Below are 20904 nucleotides of genomic sequence, written 5' to 3'. Positions count from 1 at the left end.
CTGGACATCAGAGCGTGTTGCTTCCTGGCTGAGCATCTGTCTGTAGGATCAAGGGCAGTGTGAAAAGGGGACTCAGACCTCCACAGGAGGAAGACGGTGCTGCCCGAGAGCCAGGGAGAGCTCAGACCAAGGATGGCTGACAAGGCTTCAGCTGACTTGATAATAACTAGCCCATGTGCAACAGCCCCAGCTGGCTGGGCACAGCTGTGCACGCCTGTAGTGCTAGCACTTTAGGAGGCTGAGGTGGAAGGATCGCTTGAGCCAGGAGTTCAAGGTTGCACTGTTATGATCACGCCACTAAACTCCAATACTCCAGCCCGGGTGATAGAGTTTGTCTCAAACAAACAAACAAACAGCCCAAGCTACCCAACAACCAAAGGAGTTCCCTGGAAACAGTCAAAGCAACTCGACACTGGAGGGGCTCAGGAGGGCTGAGGCCACCCACACAGGCTGCTGTGAAGCTGGGAGAGGAAGCTCGGCTCACCAGGCCTCTGGTTTCATAAAACACGACCGGAGCGACCCCGTCTTAAAGTGCGTAGTGAGGCACTCGCAAGGTACCGGGAAGGTTCACTCTTATGAGCTGTCCACCAAGGACACAGAGCATCTATGGGTCTGGGGGAGGTCTTCCGGGCAGCCCGCAGAACCCGTGCCCGCTGTACTGAGAGGGCCAGTGAGCAGGCTGGGCTTGAAGGGTAGTCGGATGGCACCACCCGGCTGGCCTCCAGTGAGTGTCTGCACGTTCCAGGTTTACTCGCAGCCCCGGCCGTTTCTCACAGACGGAGGCGCTAAGGAAGAGCAGGCACCCTCTGCCTGCTCCCCGAGGACGCCCTGCTCTGTCAGGGAGGCCCGCTGTGTAAGGAAGCGGCTTGGTGGCTGCTCTCACTGTGATCTGCGGCTCACCTCGAGTTCTCTCCTCTCTTGGGGTCTGCATCAGGACCCTCTTTTTCCAGCAGCAAAGCGACACGGGAGGGAGGCTGGACGCGCTGACCAGAACTCTCCTCGCCCTCGTCTGAGCACAGGCTTTCTGAGCACAGGCTGATGGCCACCGACCCTCTAGCCTGAGGCCAAAGCCACAGCGTGACAGGGAAGGAGGAAAGCGCGGGACTTGTGGGCCTCCACGCAGGGAAAAACGCTCCAGGACGCTAGGGGAGACCAGCACTGACTGCTGAGGCGGCAGCATTTCCTTTTGGGGTGATGAGAACGTTCTGGAATTAGACAATGGTGATGACTGCACAATCTGTGAATATACTAAAACACACTGAAATGTACACTTAAAACGGGTGAACTTTTTTTTTTTTTTTGAGATGGAGTCTCGCGCAGCCGCCCAGGCTGGAGTGCAGTGGCACGATCTCAGCTCACTGCAAGCTCCGCCTCCTGGGTTCATGCCATTCTCACACCCAGCCTAAAACAGGTGAACTTTATGATACATGAACTGTCATAACAAGGCTGTTATTTCAAAAAAAAGAGGAAAAATATTGCCAGGCGCGGTGGCTCACGCCTGTAATCCCAGCACTTTGGGAGGCAAGGCAGGCAGACCATGAGGTCAGGAGTTTGAGACCAGCCTGATTAACATGGTGAAACCCCGTCTCCACTAAAAATACAAAAACTAGCTGGGCCTGGTGGCGCACATCTGTAATCCCAGCTATTCGGGAGGCTGAGGCAGGAGAATGGCTTGAACCCAGGAGGCGGAGGTTTCAGTAAGCCGAGATGGCGCCACTGCACTCCAGCCTGAGTAAAAAGAGTCAGACTCTGTCTTCAAAAAAAAAAAAGAAAAAGAAAGAAAAGTGGCTGGCCGGGCACGGTGGCCCACACCTGTGATCCCAGCACTTTGGGAGCCCAAGGCGGGTGGATCATGAGGTCAGGAGATCGAGACTATTCTGGCCAACATGGTGAAACCCCGTCTCTGCTAAAAATACAAAAAATTAGCTGGGCGTGGTGGCGGGCGCCTGTAGTCCCAGCTACTCGGGAGGCTGAGGCAGGAGAATCGCTTGAACCCTGAAGGCGGAGCTTGCAGTGAGCAGAGATCGCGCCACTGCACTCCAGCCTGGGCCACAGAGCGAGACTCCATCTCAAAAAAAAAAAAAAAAAAAAGGAAAGAAAAGAAAACAAAAAAGAAAAGTGCGTCCGAGGAGTGGGAGCTGCACGCTGTGCAGAACTCCACAGGCCCAGAGAGCCTCCAAGTGAGTTTCAGTCACGCCCTCCCAGGGCCTTCTTTCCTCCCCTGGGGTTTCCACACTAGCTGATTACCTACAAGGTTATCACTATTTGCACAACGTGACCGTCTGTTCTCTTCGCGTCCCTGGAGTCTGAGATACCAGGAAGGATGTGGAGCCGGGCAATCACTCCTGTGATTCCAATGCAAAAGCCGCCCCTTCTTTTCTCCAGGAAGCCCCACTTGTAACTGCCGCGCATACATTCTGGGCACTTGAATCTGTGTCTCCAGAGCTGCAGCCCGCAAACGAGGCCCAAATACACTCCCATTATGCTAACTTCACCTCAGGTCCTTCCCTCAGGGGGACACAGTGGGCGGGGACTGCACGCAGCAAGCCTGGATCTTGGCCAGGGCCTGCCGGACACGCATGGTCCCAGGAAGCACTCAGGAAATAAAAGCAGGGCTGCCCCCAGGAGAAGGCATGTACACGAACACCGAGCGACACCCGGCAGCGGTCTGTGCCCGGGACCCCAGGCGATGAAAGGCACAGCTCTTGGCGTCTCCTGGCCCGCCCTCGGTGGTGGGGCTGCCCCAAGCTCTGTGAGTGATGAGCAGCATCCTTGGGCTTCCCCCACCCTGGTGGTGACAACCGCAAAGGTCTCTAGACGCCACCAGGTGTCCCCTGGGGGCAGAGCCACCTCCACCCCTGAGAACTGCTGTTTGAACCTTCCAGGGCCAGGAATTCATTCTTTCAGCCTACAGGCAGGAAGAAGAGGGCTCAGTACAAATCGGGACCAGAAGGGCTCAATGCAGGGATCCTCCAGGTAAAAGGCTCTGCCAGTGCCACACCATTCTCGCAGTCCTTCCCCTGGAGGACTCCTCTGGGGCCCCTGCTGTACCTTAGACCCCACCACACAGCCTGAGGCTGAGGCCCAAAGCTTATCAAAGTTACCACCAGCCTGGGGCAACACAGCAAGGCCCCACCAAAAAATACAAAATTTAGCCAGGTGTGGTGGCTCACGCCTGTAATCCCAGCTACTCAGGAGGCTGAAGGAAGAGAATCCTTTCAGCCTGGGAGGCGGAGAATGCAGTCAGCAGATATCGACCCACTGCACTCCAGCCTGGGTGACAAAGCAAGACCCTATCCCAAAAATAATGAGAGAAACAACACTCAAAAGGACAGGTTCTGGGAGACACAGGTTCTGGGAGACTCTTGGAGGGGGACAGGTTCCAGGAGACTCCTGGAGGGGGACAGTTTCCGGGAGACACAGGTTCCGGGAGACTCCTGGAGGGAGTGGGCCCTTCCCCCATGCCTTGCCCTGAGGGTCCATTTCTCGGTATTCATGGGCATCCCACGGATCATCCTTTATCATTAACCAGAGGACCTAAGTGTTTCTCGGGAGTTCTGTGAGCCACTGAGGCAATGTAATCAAGCCGAGGTAAGGGTGACGGGAACCTGGATTTACAGCTGGTCACTCAGAAGCACAGGTCACAACGTGGGGCCTCTAATTGGCATGGAAAGTGGGGGAGTCTTGGGGACTGAGCCCTTACCCCGTGGGATCTGAGCCTGTGTCGAGGTAGACATGCTGGAAGTGAGTTGAATCGGGGCTGCCCAGTAGGAAACACAGAACTGATGAATCCCCGGGTGCCCGTATCTGGTTCCGCAACTCCTCTGTGTTGACTGCGGAGAGCACAGGAGGAACCGTGTTGGGTCCTTCCTACACCTCACAGTGCTGGAAGATAAAGACAGCTCCAAGCAGTCCGTGCCCAGTGAGGCATGCAAAATGCATCAGGTCCAGAGAGACAAGAGCAAGGATTTCAGTCACGCCTCCCAACCACACCAGGGGCAAGCGTGGAAAGGCATCTATCTGTTCCTGCCTCCTGGTCTCGGCCACTATCTTCCTGTTCCTGGAATCTGTAACACCAAGAGCGATGTGCAGCCATCAATGGCCAATATTACTTGAACACAAATTCTTTTTTCCTTTATCTAATTTTGTTTGTTTGTTTGAGGCAGAGTCTTGCTCTGTCGCCCAGTCTGGAGTGTAATGGCATGATCTCAGCTCACTGCAGCCTCCCCCCTCTCGGGTTCAAGCAATTCTCCGGATTATAGGCAACCGCCACCACGCCCAGCTAATTTTTGTATTTTTAGTAAAGACAGGGTTTCGTCATGTTGGCCAAGCTGGTCTCGAACTCCTGACCGCAGGTGATCTGCCCGCCTTGGCCTCCCAAAGTGCCGGGATTACAGGCATGAGCCACCGTGCCTGGGCAACCATGTGTTTTTTTTAATTAAACTTTTTATTTTAAGATAATTGTAGATTCACACTGTCGAGCTAAAGGAAAGGAACTGGAGCAAAATTAATATAAGTGGAGCATTTATTTGGGCCACATTTGAGGACTGCAACCTGGGAGCACAGGCTCGAATTACCCCAAATATACACTCTGATGAGCAGCAGTTAACAAGCAGATTTTTAAAGGAAGAAAAGAGCTGGGCGTGGTGGCTCACACCTGTAATCCCAGCAACTCGGGAGGCTGAGGCAGGAGAATCACTTGAACCCAGGAGGCGGAGGTTGCAGTGAGCCGAGATTGGGCCACTGCACTCCAGCCTGGGAGACAGAGCGAGTCCGTCTCAAAAAAAACTCTCCTCAGAAGCTAGGCTGGAGTGTCCCTGTATCATCTGCAGAGTTTCTGGACAATCCCCCGCCCCAGTGCCCCCTACAACCTCTTTCAGGCCAGCAGGAACAAAGCAGTGAGCATTTGCTATAAAACGGAACACTTGGGTTTTTTCTATTATTCCTTCCTATTTAAAGCGACTCCTTTACTCACACAAAGCTGCCTAAAGGTTAATCTGCCTCCGGGGGAGCTGGGATTACTCAGGACACTCAAGCTCAGAGGTCAGCAGCAGAAAATACCTTCTGAGTCACGGTGGGGACAGCTCACCCCGCCCCGGCTGCTACTCACTGCTGGCTGCCCACTCATCGCCGCCCACAGCCGGGCTCCAGGCCAGGCTGTCAGGTGGAACATGTACTCACTCATTAATGAGAGTCAGAGAGTCGGGACCCTTGGCCAGCGGAGGCCGCCCCTGCCCGCCCACAGCCTGTGAGTCACCAGGGGGAAGGTCCCGTTTTGTGGCCTTTGAAGGTTCTTTCCAAGCAAACAACCAATAATGCCACTTGTGCCCTTCCCACTAGAAGAAGGGCAGGGCCATCCTGCCCCAGAAATACCACGCAGGGCCAGGCACGGTGGCTCACGCCTGTAATCCTAGCACTCTGGGAGGCCCAGGCAGGTGGATGACAAGGTCAGGAGTTCGAGACCAGCCTGGCCAACCCTGTCGCTACTAAAAATACAAAAAATTAGCTGGGCGTGGTGGCGGGTGCCTGTAGTCCCACCTACTGGGGAGGTTGAGACAGGAGAATCACTTGAACCCAGGAGGCAGATGTTGCAGTGAACCGAGATCGCACCGTTGTACTCCAGCCCAGGCAACAGTACGAGATTCCCTCTCAAAAAAATAAGAAATGTCACGCGGGGCTTGAGAAAAGCGGTTATCCAGGAACTCCCAGGTCATGTAAGAATAAAAATCTCCCTTCCTCCCCCTTGCATTTGCCAATTGGGCAAACCCCTTCCGAACTGCTCATTTCCGAGTGTGGACAGTTGTGGCTATTTCTGCTTCCTCCTCCGGATGGCCCCTCCTCCAAGCAGCCACCCACAGGTCCCCCAGGGCAGAAGTGGCAGCCCCTCCCTGGGGACCTCAGCTGACCTTGCACTCAGCACAGTATCTCTGCTGAACTTCTATTTATAATCTACTTAACTTCACTGTTTTAAATTTTTTGGTAGAGATGGAGTCTCCCTATGCTGCCCTGGCTTGTCTCAAACTCCTGGGCTCAAGCAATCCTCCCGCCTGGGCTTCCCAAAGTGCAGGGACTACAGGCATGAGCCCCTGTGCCCGGCCTGTCTTCATTTGACAGGTTTCTTGAGATTAAGAATGCTGGGGCGGTGGCGAGGGGAGAATATTGGCTTGTTGTCCTCCGTGCCCCCACAACACTGAGTATTCAGTAGCTGCTGTTGGAATGAATCATGAATAAATGTGCTGCTGCGGCTGCGTCCAGGCACGGTGGCTCACGCCTGTCATCCCAGCACTCTGGGAGGCCGAGGTGGACGGATCACCTGAGGTCAGGAGTTTGAGACCAGCCTGGCCAATATGGTGAAACCCTGTCTCTACTAAAAATACAAAATAAGCCAGGCGTGGTGGCACAGGCCTGTAATCCCAGCTACTGGGGAGTCTGAGGCAGGAGAATCACTGAAACCCGGGAGGCGGAGCTTGCAGTGAGTGGAGATTGTGCTACTGCACTCCAGCCTGGGCGATAGAGCAAGACTCTGTCTCAAAAAAAAAAAAAAAAAAAAAAGAAAAGAAAATCAGAACCACCCCTCACTTCTTGTGAGAAAGCAAAATTCCTCAACGGGAACACAGAAAATGACAAATGTCACGGCGAGGTTGTCAGAAGGCTGCCTCTGGCACTTGGGCGAATGAAGACGCTGGGCCCGGCAGTGGGCCAACCAGAGCAGGAAGAGGCCGTAGACGGCGCCAGGACCAGCACACCCTGCCAAGCCAGGGCCTGGCCAGGGAGGGAAAGACCCGGCACAGTCCCGCCCACCACTAGAAAGCCCGCTCCCGCCAGCTCTCGCCCTTACTATTTACAATGGGGCACTGGCCAGGCAGGGCAGCAGGCATGCGGGCGGGGACACCAGGGCTGCCTTCACGTGAATGTTCACTTCAGTACCAGGGAAAAGGCAAAGGGTCCCTGGCAAGACCACTACCCCAGGCCCCGACGCTGGGTTCCAGTGGGTCTCTTAGCACTGACAAATGGCAACTGTTGGGATGCAGATGTTAAACAGACGCTTAGCACAGGCCGTGCGGTCCACCCCTGAGAACCTCGCCATGCGAACACTGACTTTCACCAAAAATCCCGCCAGTGCTGTTTAGTGCGGGTTTATTCTAATCACCAAAAATTGGAAACAGCCCAAAGTCCTGTGACCCACAGGCAAACACATCAACAATCTGTGGCCCAACTGTCCAATGGATTTACAGTCAGCAAAAAAATGGGGTAACTTTTGAAACCTGCAGCAACACGGATTTGGCCGCCTGAAAGCCACCAGGACCAAAGGGCAACATGCTGTTGATTCCATTCAGCCAACTTTCTGAGAATGGCAGAACTATAGGTAAGGCCAGGTGGGGAGCAGCCAGGAGCTCCCAGGCAAGCTGAGGATGGGGGTGCCGCAGGGAAGCTGGGGGTTCTGCACCTGGACGACAGCACTGGTCAGGGCACCACCCAATGAGTTTGTCAAAATGTATAGAACTGTACCCTGCAAACAGCGAACTACGCCCTAGGTGAACTGAAAGAGGAAGATATACGAACAAATGTGAGGCCAGGTGCGGTGGCTCTTCCCTGTAATCCCGGCACTTTGGGAAGCCAAGGCAGGCGGATCACCTGAGGTTGGGAGTTCGAGACCAGCCTAGCCAACGTGAAGAAACCTGGTATCTACTAAAAATACAAAATTAGCCGGACGTGGTGGCTCATGCCAGTAATCCCAGCTACTCAGGAGGCTGAGGCAGGAGAATCGCTTGAACCCGGGAGGCAGACGATGCAGTGAGCAGAGATGGCACCACTGCACTCCAGTCTGGGCAACAAAAGCAACACTTCCTCTCAAAAAATAAATAAATATAAATAAATAAATGTGAGGCCAGGCGAGGTGGCTCACGCCTGTAATCCCAGCACTTTGGGAGGCCGAGGCAGGCGGATCACCAGAGGTCAGGAGTTCAAGAGCAGCCTGACCAACATGGAGAAACCCCGTCTCTACTAAAAATACAAAATTAGCAGGGTGTGGTGGCGCATGCCTGTAATCCCACCTACCAGGGAGGCCGAGGCAGGAGAATCGCTTGAACCCGGGAGGCTGAGGTTTCAGTGAGCCGAGATCACACCATTGCACTCCAGCCTGGGCAACAAGAGCGAAACTCCGATTCCAAAAATAACAACATAACATAACATAACATAACATAACATAGGCCAGGCGCGGTGGCTCACGCCTGTAATCCCAGCACTTTGGGAGGCCGAGGCGGGCGGATCACGAGGTCAGGAGATCGAGACCATCCTGGCTAACACAGTGAAACCCCGTCTCTACTAAAAAATACAAAAAATTAGCCGGGCGTGGTGGCGGGCACCTGCAGTCCCAGCTACGCGGGAGGCTGAGGCAGGAGAATGGCGTGAACCCGGGAGGCGGAGCTTGCAGTGAGCCGAGATCGCGCCACTGCACTCCAGCCTGCGCGACAGAGCGAGACTCCGTCTCAAAAAAAAACAAAAAAAAAATGTGAAGCCACGTACTGGGGCTGGTCGGACGGTGGTAAGCCACCTCAATTGATCTTCAGTCAGTTACAGGTAGAACTCTTATGTTCATATGCCTTCTACCACCTAAAACGATGAGAGCCAAACAGAGAGAAGTGGAGGCTGGAAGGGTTCTGGAGTTTGAACTTTCGAGGGAGGAAACCGCTCGGGGCGCTGAAGCGCGGCCTCTGCTTTCAGTTTTTGTCCTAGGACCTCTCCCGGCCGGATCCCGGCTCAGCCCTCCCAGGCGCACACCCGGAGCTGCTCAACCAGAGAAGCCAGAGCCCCAGGGCCCTACCCCGCCAGCCCCGCGAGCGGGACGTGCGGCCAGGCTGGAAGCTGCGCTCCCTCTCCCATCCACTCGCACCGACCCGGGGCAGTGAGCCAGCCCGGGCTCCCCAGCGCTCTCCGCGTCCTGACCCCGCCCCCAGAGAGCACGTTTCCAAAAACTGACACAAGCCCAGCGCGCGCGCGGGAGTCCCAGGGCGCGCGGAGATGCCCCGCCGGGCCCTGCAGGCGCGCCCCCCAAAACTCGCGCCCCGGACACGCTCGCCGACAGCGCCTGCTTCACTTTTCCCCGAAAACGCGCCCTGCCCAGCCCGGAGCGTGGCCAGAGGGTCCCAAGCGCGGACGCACGCGCCCCGCCTCCTCAGGGGCCACGCCGGGACTCGCACCCCGGGAGAAGCACGCGGGTTTCTGGAACCACCCGGTGGGGTGCCTCTATAACATTCCACCCGGCCTGTCATTTTCCAACGGTCACCAAGATGAAGAAGACAAAATTTACTAACTCCGGGGGTGAGCCCAATCCTGCCCACTCAAGATCGGGGAGTAGAAGTCCCAATTTCCAAGGATAAATAAAGCCTGTCCCCCCCAACTAGGATTAACAGGTCAAAGATGCCTAATTTCCCAGGGCCAGGGCAGCCCATACCCACTCAAAATTACGGGGACAAAAGTTCCCCATTTCCAAAGCTCAGACCGCTCCCGCCCACTCAAGGGGACGTTAACTCCCACCTTCGCAGGGTCGGGCCCGCTGTGCCCGAGTAGGAAAAGCGTGACAAACGCCTAATTTTTAAAAAGAGAAGAGGAGACAGGAAAGGGCGCCCTCAAAAAGAAAAATAAGGCGGCGGACACACTGACAGCGCCGGGAACGAGCGGGGCGGGCGGGCGGGCTTCCAGTCAAAACGCGGCCGGCACGAGCTACCCCTCCCGTTCCGCGCCCGGGACAGCCCGGTGGGGGCAACGGCACCGCGGTAGGGCTCGGGGGCGCCGGCTCCCGCTCCCACCCCAGGCGCGCGGGGCTCCCACCCTGCGGGAAACAGCCGCGGGGCCCTCGGCCGGGAAGCAACGGGGGTGGAGCAGCGACAGTGGAGTCCAGGGTCTCCGTTCCGCAGGGGGGACCGGTGAGGGCGGCTTGGGGGGGTTTGGGGTGTCCCCAGGGGCGGCGGCGGAGGGGAGGCCGGGAGGTAGGGACGGTGGGGGACGGCACTCACGTAGACCGGCAGCGGCCACGGGTAGACGGCGGGCTCAGCCCCCACGGGCGACTTCAGTCTCAGCTCCAGCTTCTCCCCCATGTCCGCGCGCGCGGCCGCCGCACCATGCTAGGCGGGCGGTTGGGGGAGGGGCGGGGCCGCCGGTGGGCGGAGGAGGGCGGGCGGGAGGGAGGGGCGGGAGGCTGAGGGGAGGGGGCCTGGCCTCGGCCTCGGCCGCCGCCGCCGCCGCCGCCGCGCTCCGGTCCGGCCCGGCCCCCGGCTCCCTCTTTGTAGTCACAGGCCCGGGGCCTCCAGCACCTCCGCCATCTTGGGCCGGCGTGAAGCGAGCACAATGAGCCGGGGGCCGGGCGGAACCACTCGCCCCGCGCGCTAGGGGAGCCCGGAGCGAAGACGCCGGCGCGTGCCCGCCGCCCAGCGGGCCGACCCGCGCGCGCCACCCCCTCGGCGCTCCGCCCCGTGGACTCGCCCGCCCGCCCGAATCCACGCACGCACGCACGTACGCACGCACGTCCTCGGTTGCCCTCGGCCGACCCCTTCCCCCACTCGCCGGCCCGAAGCGGGGACCCGGGGAGACCCTGTGGGCGGGCCCGTCGGATAGCGGGTTCGAATCCCGTCCCAGGAGGAGGACGCCGGACACCTCCCCACACACGGCTTAGTAAAACCAAAAATCCGAATTTCCCCCCATAAGAGTCACGGTCCAGGACTTGCTGTAGCTCCAAGTGCAGTACTCATTCGACAACAATGCTGTTTATTGGGTACAAAAAAAAAAAAGGCCAGGCGCGGTGATTCACTCCTGTAATCCCAGCACTTTGGGAGGCCAAGGCGGGCAGATCACCTGAGGTCAGGAGTTCGAGACCAGCCTGACCAACATGGAGAAACCCCCTCTCATGGCCAGGCGCCCTGGCTCATGCCTGTAATCCCAGCACTTTGTGAGGCCGAGGCGGGAAGATCACCTGAGGTCAGGAGTTCGAGACCAGCCTGGCCAACATGGTGAAACCCTGTCTCTATTAAAAATACAAAAATTAGCTGGGCGCGGTGGCGGGCGCCTGTAATCCCAGCTACTGCGGGGGCTGAGGCAGGAGAATCGCTTGAACCCAGGAGGCAGAGGTTGCAGTGAGCCGATATTGCACCACTGCACTCCAGCCTGGGCAACAGAGCAAGACTCCGTCTCAAAATAATAAATAATTAATTAATTAATTTAATTAAACTATAAGTTTCTCCCAAAGTTAGTTCAGCCTATGCCCAGGGATGAACAAGGACAGCTTGGAGGTTAGAAGGAAGAGGGAGTCGGTGAAGTTAGATCTCTTTAACTGTCTCAGTCATAATTTTGCAAAGGCGGTTTCACCACCAGCACATCCCCAAGTCCCCGAGGGACACCAACACCCTCCCTGCCCAGCCAGATTCCAGCCCTGCCCCACCCCTTCCCTGCTGGGTGACCTTGGGAGAGTCACTTGACCTCCGATGCTTTCCTCCTCTCAGCAATAGAGTCCCGCAGTCACTGCCACAGCACCTGGTGATTATAGCCTTTCAGTGTCGAGTACAAGTGCCTTGTACTGTTTTTGGGGGTTTTTTTGGGGGGGGAAGGTTTGTTTTTTGACACACAGTCTCGCTCTGTCGCCCAGGCTGGAGTGCAGTGGCACGATCTCGGGTCACTGCATCCTCTGCCTCCCAGGCTCAAGTGATTTCTCCTGCCTCAGCCTCCCGAGTAGCTGGGACTACAGGCACAAGTCACCACGCCCGGCTAATTTTTGTAGTTTTAGTAGAGATGCGTTTCCGCCATGTTGGCCAGGCTGGTCTCTAACTCCTAATCTCAAACTCAAGTGATCCGCCCGCCTCAGCCTCCCAAAGTTCTGAGATTTATAGGCATCAGCCACCGCACCCGGCCCCTTTAGTGTTGATCAAGATCTCAATAGGGGCCGGGTGCGGTGGCTCACGATTGTAATCCCAACACTTTGGGAGGCCAAGGCGGGTGGATCACGAGATCAGGAGATCGAGACCATCCTGGCTAACATGGTGAAACCCCGTCTCTACTAAAAATACAAAAAATTAGCCGGGCGTGGTGGCAGGCACCTGTAATCCCAGCTACTCGGGAGGCTGAGGCAACAGAATGGCTTGAACCTGGGAGGCGGAGGTGGCAGTGAGCAGAGATTGTGCCACTGCACTCCAGCCTGAGCAACAAGAGCAAGACTCTGTCTCAAAAAAAAAAAAAAAAAAAAAAAAAAAAAAAAAAAAAACTAGGAGAAGCTCCTGATGGGCCAGACAGTGTAAACCAGGAGGACCCTGGGGGTCCTAGGACTCACCTCCTCTCTCTCCCTACCCACTCAGGGTGTGGATTTCAATGTGGGCAGCCTCCTGGGACCTCAGCAGGGTGGTGGATCATGGGATGCAGTCTCTTGGGGGCTCTTGGAATCCCTTAACCCAGGCGGTCTTGGGAGCTCTTGGAATCCCTTAACCCGTGCGGTCTCAACCAGGGGCGATTCTGCACCCAGGAAACAGTGGGCGATGTCTGGGAACATTTGTGATTGTCACAGCTAAGGTGCAAGGAAGCTCCTGGCATGGAGTGGGTGGAGGCCACGGACGCTGCTTACCACCCTGCAGTGCCCAGGATAGCCCACCCCAGAGAACAATCTGGCCCTGATGTCCGTGGTTCTCCAGGGGAGAGATCCTGGTCTACCATTATTCTGAGCAGTTGATTTCTCCAGAATCCTGTGTAGGCAGGCACTCTATCTATATCCTCAGGATCACTGAGTACAGGTTATCTGGGATAAGACACACTTTGGGGATGAATGGACCAATGCCTGTGCCCCTCCCATAGGCTACTGGGAGCTGGTGGAGGATGGACTGGACTCCAGGCGTGGCAACCTGTATCTCCGCCCACTTTTTTTTTTTGAGATGTAGGAGTCTAGCTCTGTCATTAGGCTAAAGTGCAATGGTGTGATCTTGGCTTACTGCAACCCCCGCCTCCTGGTTTCAAGCGATTCGATTCTCCTGCCTCAGCCTCCCGAGTAGCGGGGATTACAGGCATGTGCCACCACTCCCAGCTAATTTTTGTATTTTTAGTAGAGATGGGGTTTCACCATGTTGGCTAGGCTGGTCTCGAACTCCTGACCTCAGGCTATCCACCCTGCCTTGGTCTCCCAAAGTGCTGGGATTACAGGCTTGAGCCACCATGCCTGGCCTCCTCCCACTTTTGTACATCTCTTTCCTGAGCCATTTCCTCTAGTCATTCCCATAGTTCCTGTTACAGGTTTGAAACCGCCTTTGCAAAAATTAGAAGGCTGGGCACGGTGGCTCACGCCTGTAATTCCAGCACTTTGGGAGGCTGAGGCGGGCAGATCATGAGGTCAGGAGTTCGATACCAGCCTGACCAACATGGTGAAACCCCGTCTCTACTAAAAAAATACAAAATGGCCAGGCGCAGTGGCTAACGCCTGCAATCCCAGCACTTTGGGAGGCCGAGGCGGGCAGATCACGGGATCAGGAGATCGAGACCATTCTGGCTAACGTGGTGAAACCCCGTCTCTACTAAAAATACAAAAAATTAGCCGGGCATGTTGGCAGGCGCCTGTAGACCCAGCTACTCATAGTCCCAGCTACTCTGGAGGCTGAGGCAGGAGAATGGCATGAACCCGGGAGGCGGAGCTTGCAGTGAACCAAGATAGCGCCACTGCACTCCAGCCTGGGAGACAGAACAAGACTCCGTCTCAAAAAAAAAAATACAAAAATTAGCTAGGCGGCCGGGCACGGTGGCTCACACCTATAATCCCAGCACTTTGGAAGGCCGAGGCAGGTGGATCATGAGGTCAGGAGATCGAGACCATCCTGGCTAACACGATGAAACCCCGTCTCTACTAAAAATACAAAAAATTAGCCGGGCGCGGTAGCGGCCACCTGTAGTCCCAGCTACTCGGGAGGCTGAGGCGGGAGAATCGCTTGAACCCTGGAGGCGGAGCTTGCGGTGAGCTGAGATCGTGCCACTGCACTCCAGCCTGGGCAACAGAGCGAGACTCCGTCTCAAAAAAAAAACAAAAAAAAATTAGCTAGGCATGGTGGCGCATGCCTGTAATCCCGGCTGCTCGGGAGGCTGAGGCAGGAGAATCGCTTGAACCTGGGAGGCGGAGGTTGTAGTGAGCCGAGATCGCGCCATTGCACTCCAGCCTGGGTGACAGAGGGAGACTCCGTCTCAAAAAAAAAAAAAAAAAAAAGAGAGATGGAAACCATCGTGGCCAACATGGTGAAACCCCGTCTCTACTAAAAATACAAAAGTTAGCCTGGCGTGATGGTGTGTGCCTGTAATCCCAGCTACTCGGGAGGCTGAGGCAGGAGAATCACTTGAGCCCGGAGTCAGAGGTTGCAGTGAGCCAAGATCACACCACTGCACTCTAGCCTGGTGATAGATCTAGACTCCATTAAAAAAAACAAAGTTATAACAGAAAGTGTTGACAGTGAAAGAGATCTGACCTAGACGACTCCATTTTGCTTCTAACCTCCAAACTGTCCTTGTTCATTCCTGGGCTCAGGCCAAACTAATTTTGGGAGTAACTTAGTTTATAGTTTAACTTTGAAACAAAGACGGTAACAGCTTTCCCCAAACAAACTCCTTTCTTGCCTGGGGACTAGACTGCCTTTGCAGGACTAACAGATTAGCAAGGAGATTAGAAATTATGGTTCATGCCGGGCGTGGTGGTGGCTCCTAGGGAAGCTGAGGCAAGAGAATCGTTTGAACCTGGGAGGCGGAGGTTGCAGTAAGCGGATTGCGCCGTTGCACTCCAGCCTGGGTGACAAGAGCGAATCTCCATCTCAAAAAAAAAAAGAGCTGGGCTCGGTGGCTCAGGCTTGTAATCCTAGCACTTTGGGAGGCCAAGGTGGGAGGATAACTTGAGGCCGGGAGTTCTAGATCAGCCTGGGCAATATAGTGAGACCCATTATCTACAAAAAATACACAAAAAGTAGCTGGGCCCCTGCTTGAGCCCAGGAGTTGAGGCTGCAGTGAGCTCAGATGGTGCCACTCCACTACATCCCGGGGAACAGAGCAAGACCCTGTCTCTAAAAAAAAAAAAAAAAAAAAAACAGGCCGAGAACATTGGCTCATGCCTGTAATCCCAGCACTTTGGGAGGCCGAGGTGGGCGGATCACAAGGTCAGGAGATCGAGACCATCCTGGCTAACATGGTGAAACCCCGTCTCTACTAAAAATACGAAAAAATTAGCCGGGCATGGTGGCGGGTGCCTGTAGTCCCAGCTCCTCGGGAGGCTGAGGCAGGAGAATGGCGTGAACCCAGGAGGTGGAGCTTGCAGTGAGCTGAGATCACACCACTGCACTGCAGCCTGGGTGACAGAGCAAGACTCTGTCTCAACAACAAACAAACAAACAAAATTCTGCTGAGCCGTGGAGGGAAGAAAAAAAAAGAACACATGTGGGGTACAACATAGTTGCTAAATGAATGCTTCTGTAAAATGATGTCTAATGTGTCCTTTATCAACCCATCAAGCTCAATTTCCTCCATCGCCACTATCCTTGCCAGTCTCCTCTCTGCTCCTCCACATGACAAACTTGAGCAAGCTCTTCCATTTGTCCTGACATCTGCCTGGATCACTTTTCCCCAATCCTCCTGCTGCCTACAGCTTTGTTCTCCATTCCTGCTCCTTGCCAAAGTGGCATACAGTAGATACTCAGTATGTTGTTGAACGGATGGATGGGTGGATGGGTGGGTTGGTTGATGGGTGGGTGGATGGGTGGATGGGGATGGATGGGTGGGTGGATGTTTGTTTTTTTCAACTAACGTTGATGGGTGGATGGGTGGGTGGGTGGATGGGTTAGTGGGTGGGTGGATGGATGAGTCGGTGGGTGGATGGGTGGATGGGTAGATGGGTAGATGGATGGATGGATGGATGGATGGATGGATGGATGGGTTACTGTATGGGTGGATAGGTGGATGGCTGGCTGGATAGGTGGGTAGATGTTTGTTTTTTTCAAGAAACGTTGTGGATGGGTGGGTGGATGGATGGATGGATGGATGGATGATAGATGGGTGGATGGATGGATGGATGGGTGGATGGATGGATGACAGATGGGTGGATGGATGAATGATAGATGGGTGTATGTTTGTTTTTTTCAACAAACCTTGTTGATGTGTGGATGAGTAGATGGATGGATAAATGGATGGATTAGTGGATAGGTGAATAGGTGGATGGGTGAATGGATAGGTGGGTGGGTGGATGGGTGGGTGGCTGTTTGTTTTTTGTTTAGTTTTGTTTTATTTATTTAGTTTGTTTTTTGAGACGGGGTCTCGCTCTGTCATCAGGCTGGAGTGCAGTGGTGCAATCTTGGCTCACTGCAACCTCCAACTCCCAGGTTCAAGCGATTCTCCTGCCTCAGCCTCCCGAGTAACTGGGATTACAGGCACCCGCCACCAAGCCTGGCTAATTTTTGTATTTTTAGTAGAGATGGGGTTTCACTGTGTTAGCCAGGATGGTCTCGATCTCCTGACCCCATGATCCACCCGCCTCAGCCTCCCAAAGTGCTGGGATTACAGGCGTGAGCCACCGCGCCCTGCCCTGTTTGTTTTTTTTCAATAAACATTGTTGTTGATTGGTGGGTGGATGGATGGGTGGGTGGGTGGATGGATGGGTTAGTGGGTGAGTGGATCGGTGGATGGGTGAATGGATAGGTAGGTGGATGCATAGATGGAAGAGTGGGTGAATGGATGCATGAGTGGATTGGTGGATGGATGGATGATGGGTGGGTAGATGTATGTATGTATGAATGGATGATTTGATATGTGGCTGGGTGGATGGGGAGGTGGAAGGATGGATGAAAGGATGGATAATTTGGGGACAAGGGAACTGATTCAGGCTGGAGCTAGGACTGATGACAAATGTCCCCATCTCCTGCCAGAGCTCAGGGCTCCAGGCCAGGATCTTTCCAGAGAGAAGCTGCCCCTACTTTGAGCCTGGCTAGCACTGCTCTCTGCTGGTCACCCTGGAGGTTGCAGCCAGCCCACCAACTCCCAGTGATGGAAGAATCAGCACTCTTGTCAAAACCATTCTTCCTTTTTCTTCTTTCTTTTTTTTTTTTTTTTTTTTGAGACGGAGTCTTGCTCTGTCGCCCAGGCTGGAGTGCAGTGGCGCAATCTCGGCTCACTGCAAGCTTCGCCTCCCGGGTTCACGCTGTTCTCCTGCCTCAGCCTCCCGAGTAGCTGGGACTACAGGCGCCCGCCACCAAGCCAGGCTAATTTTTTTGTATTTTTAGTAGAGATGGTGTTTCACCGTGTTGGCCAGGATGGGTCTCAATCTCCTGACCTCGTGATCTGCCCACCTCGGCCTCCCAGAGTGCTGGCATGTCAGCCGTGAGCCACCGCGCCCGGCCCATTCTTCCTTTTTCATCAAGTTAAACATTTTTTAAATGTCCACCCATACAGAAAACAAAAGGACAAAGTCCCAATATCATAGAATTTGTGTTCAGGTGGGAGGAGGAGGTGGAGACCAATAATAAACAAAATGCTAGGTAGAAAACACAGTGTGTTGGAAAATAGGGGAAAAGTCCAGCAGAGAAGCGGGCAGGGAGTATGATGGGGACTTAATTTTTTTTTTTTTTTTTTTGAGACAGAGTCTCGCTGTCACCCAGGCTGGAGTGCAGGGGCACGATTTCGGCTCACTGCAACCTCCACCTCCTGGGTACAAGTGATTCTCCTGCCTCAGCCTTCTGAGTAGCTGGGATTACAGGTGTGTGGCACACCCAGCTAATTTTTTGGGTTTTTTTGTTTTTTTTTTTTTGAGATGAAGTCTCACTCTGTCGCCCAGGCTGGAGTGCAGTGGTGCGATCTCCACTCACTGCAACCTCTGCCTCCTGGGTTCAAACTATTCTCCTGCCTCAGCCTCCCTGAGTAGATGGGACTACAGGTATGGCAACCACGCCCGGCTAATTTTGTTTTTTTTATTTTTATTTTCATTTATTTGAGAGAGTTTTGCTCTTGTCACCCAGGCTGGAGTGCAATGGTGCAATCTCGGCTCACTGCAAACTCCACCTCCTGGGTTCAAGCCATTCTCCTGCCTCAGCCTCCGGAAGTAGCTGGGATTACAGGTGCTCGCCACCACGCCCGGCTAATTTTTGTACTTTTAATAGAGTCAGGGTTTCACCATGTTCGCCAGGATGGTCTCCAACTCCTGACCTCAGGTGATCCACCCACCTCAGCCTCCGGAAGTGCTGGGAATGCAGGCACTGGCCACCCCGCCTGGCCTCCTTTTGGGTTTTAATGGCAGCTTCATTAAACAGACATGAGTCGCAATCATAAAGAAGTGTAATTGGGCCAAAAATTAGTATGATCTCATATGAATAGACTGACTGGGGAGCCGGGCAGGGCCTGTCTGTCCAGATTTGTCTTGGTCTCTCTGTGCAGCTTTTCTTCCTCCAGGGTATGGGGCATGACCTTCTCTGGAATGAGGTCTTTGGGCTCCCAATCAGATTAGAGTCCTGCCTTGGGCAGTGAAAAGGGACAGAAAGTGGAGAGAGAAATTCTGTTTCCCTAGGGCTTCGCCTGAGGACTAAAGAACCTATAAATAGGATGGGGCGTGGTGGCTCACGCCTGTATTCCCAGCACTTTGGGAGGCTGAAGCAGGCAGATCACGAGGTCAAGAGATCGAGACCATCCTGGCCAACATGGTGAAACCCTGTCTCTACTAAAATACAAAAATTAGCTGGGCGTGGTGGCGAGCGCCTGTAGTCCCAGCTATTCGGGAAGCTGAGGCAGGAGAATCGCTTGAACTAGGGAGGTGGAGGTTGCAGTGAGCCAAGATTGAGCCACTGCACTCCAGCCCTGGTGACAGAATGAGACTGTCTCAAAAAAAAAAAAAAGAAAAAAAACCATAAATAAATAAGTAAATATTTCTGAGGCTGGTGCAGTGGCTCACACCTGTAATTCCAGCACTTTGGGGAGGCCAAGGAAGGCGGATCACCTGAGGTCAGTAGTTTGAGACCAGCCTGGCCAACATGGTGAAACCCAGTCTCTACTAAAAATACAAAAATTAGCTGGAGGTGGTGGCGGGCAGCTGTAATCCCAGCTACTCGGGAGGCTGAGGCAGGAGAATTGCTTGAACCCAGGAGGCAGAGATTGCAGTGAGCTGAGATCGCACCACTGCATTCCAGCCTGGGCAACAGAGCGAGACTCTGTCTCAAAAAAAAAAAAAAAAAAAATTCAGGCTGGGCGCAGTGGCAGAGGCTACAGTGAGCGGAGATCGCGCCACTGCATTCAGCCTGGGCTACAGAGCAAGACTCTGTCTCGGGCGAGGGGAAAGAAATCACAAGGACGCCCGGAAACTGTTTAGCACTAGCTTGCAAAGCTAACGCACACATATTCTATTACCCAGCGATTCCTCTACTGTTCCCGATAGAAATGCATGAATACATCCTCCAAAGATATGCAGCCACCATGCCCAGCAGTTCCCCTCCTTTTTTTTTTTTTTTTTTTGAGACGGAATCTTGCTCTGTCTCCCAGGCTTGAGTGTAATAGGGCAATCTCAGCTGACTGCAACCTCCGCCCCCTGGGCGGAGCCATTCTCCTGCCTCAGCCTCCCCAATAGCTGGGATTACAGGTGCCCACCACCATGCCTGACTAATTTTTGTATTTTTAGTAGAGGTGGAATTTCACCATGTTGGCCACGCTGGTCTCAAACTCCTGACCTCAAGTGATCTGTCCTCCTCGGCCTCCCGAAGTGCTGGGGTTATAGGCGTGAACCGCTGTGCCCGGTCCCCACCCCCCCACTTTTTTTTTGAGACCGTGTTTTGCTCTTTTGCCCAGCCTAGAGTGCAGTGGCGCAATCTCAGCTCACTGCAACCTCTGCCTCCTGGCCTCATGTCATTCTCCTGCCTCAGTCTCCCAAGTGGCTGGAATTACAGGTGCCCTCCACCACGTCTGGCTAATTTTTTAATTTTTAGTAGAGATGGGCTTTCATCATGTTGGCCAGGCTGGTCTCAAACTCCTGACCTCATGTGATCTGTCCCTCTAGGCCTCCCGAAGTGCTGCAATTACTGGTTTGAACCACTGCGCCCATCCTCCCCTCCCCCTGCCTTTCTTTTTTTTTTTTTTTTTAAGATGGGTGTCTGACTATATTGCTCTAGCTGTCCTTTATCTCCTGGGCTCAAGCAATTCTTCCTAAACTCTGGGATTTTACAGGTGTCAGCCATCCTGCCCTGCCAGGATATAAGTCATTTGTCAGATATATGTATTGTAAATATCTTACCCCAGTTTTTTTGGTTTGTTTTGTTTTTTTTGAGACAAGAGTCTTGCTCTGTTGCCCAGAGTACAGTGCAGTGGCACGATCTCGGCTCACTGCAACCTCTGCCTCCCGGGTTCAAGAGATTCTTCTGCCTCAGCCTCCCAAGTAGCTGGGATTACACGTGCATGCCACCATGCCCAGCTAATTTTTGTATTTTTAGTAGAGATGGGGTTTCACCATATTGGCCAGGCTAGTCTCGAACTCCTGACCTCATGATCCACCTGTCTCGGCTTCCCAAAATGCTGGGATTACAGGTGTGAGCCACCGCGCCTGGCCCATCTTACCGCAGTTTTTATTGCGATTACTTTCTTTCTCCCTCTCTTTTTTTTTTAGACGGAGTCTTGCTCTGTTGCCAGGCTGGAGTGCAGTGGCGCCATCTCGGCTCACTGCAACCTCTGCCTTCTGGTTTCAAGGGATTCTCCTGACTCACCCTCCCGAATAGCTGGGATTACAGGTGCCCAGCATCACACCCAGCTAGTTTTTGTATTTTTAGTAGAGACAGGGTTTCACCATGTTGGCCTGGCTGGTCTCGAACTCCTGACCTCAAGTGATCTTCCCGCTTACGGCCTCAAAGTGCTGGGATTACAGGCGTGAGCCACCACGGCTGGCCAAGC

The 20904-nt window shown here is 54.2% G+C and overlaps 1 protein-coding gene across 3 annotated transcripts in view; it reads right to left on the bottom strand.

Annotated features, from left to right (window-relative positions):
• Positions 1–10350, bottom strand: part of DOT1L (DOT1 like histone lysine methyltransferase) — a 68578-nt gene extending 58228 nt beyond the window's left edge. For 2 of the 3 annotated variants that reach the window (XM_055371168.2, XM_055371166.2), the window contains exon 1: positions 10017–10350. In XM_055371168.2, coding sequence (XP_055227143.1) covers positions 10017–10097 — 81 coding nt within the window. In that variant the 5' untranslated portion in view covers positions 10098–10350. Of the gene's footprint in view, positions 1–9537; positions 9672–10016 lie in introns of those variants that run through there. The other variant, XM_055371167.2, reaches the window with a different exon arrangement.
• Between the last annotated feature and the right edge of the window lie 10554 nt (positions 10351–20904).

Source organism: Gorilla gorilla, chromosome 20 (genome assembly GCF_029281585.2).
Source record: "Gorilla gorilla gorilla isolate KB3781 chromosome 20, NHGRI_mGorGor1-v2.1_pri, whole genome shotgun sequence".
Taxonomy (NCBI): domain Eukaryota; kingdom Metazoa; phylum Chordata; class Mammalia; order Primates; family Hominidae; genus Gorilla; species Gorilla gorilla.
Note: the sequence above shows the minus strand (reverse complement) of the source record. Positions and strands in the feature narration are given on the sequence as shown.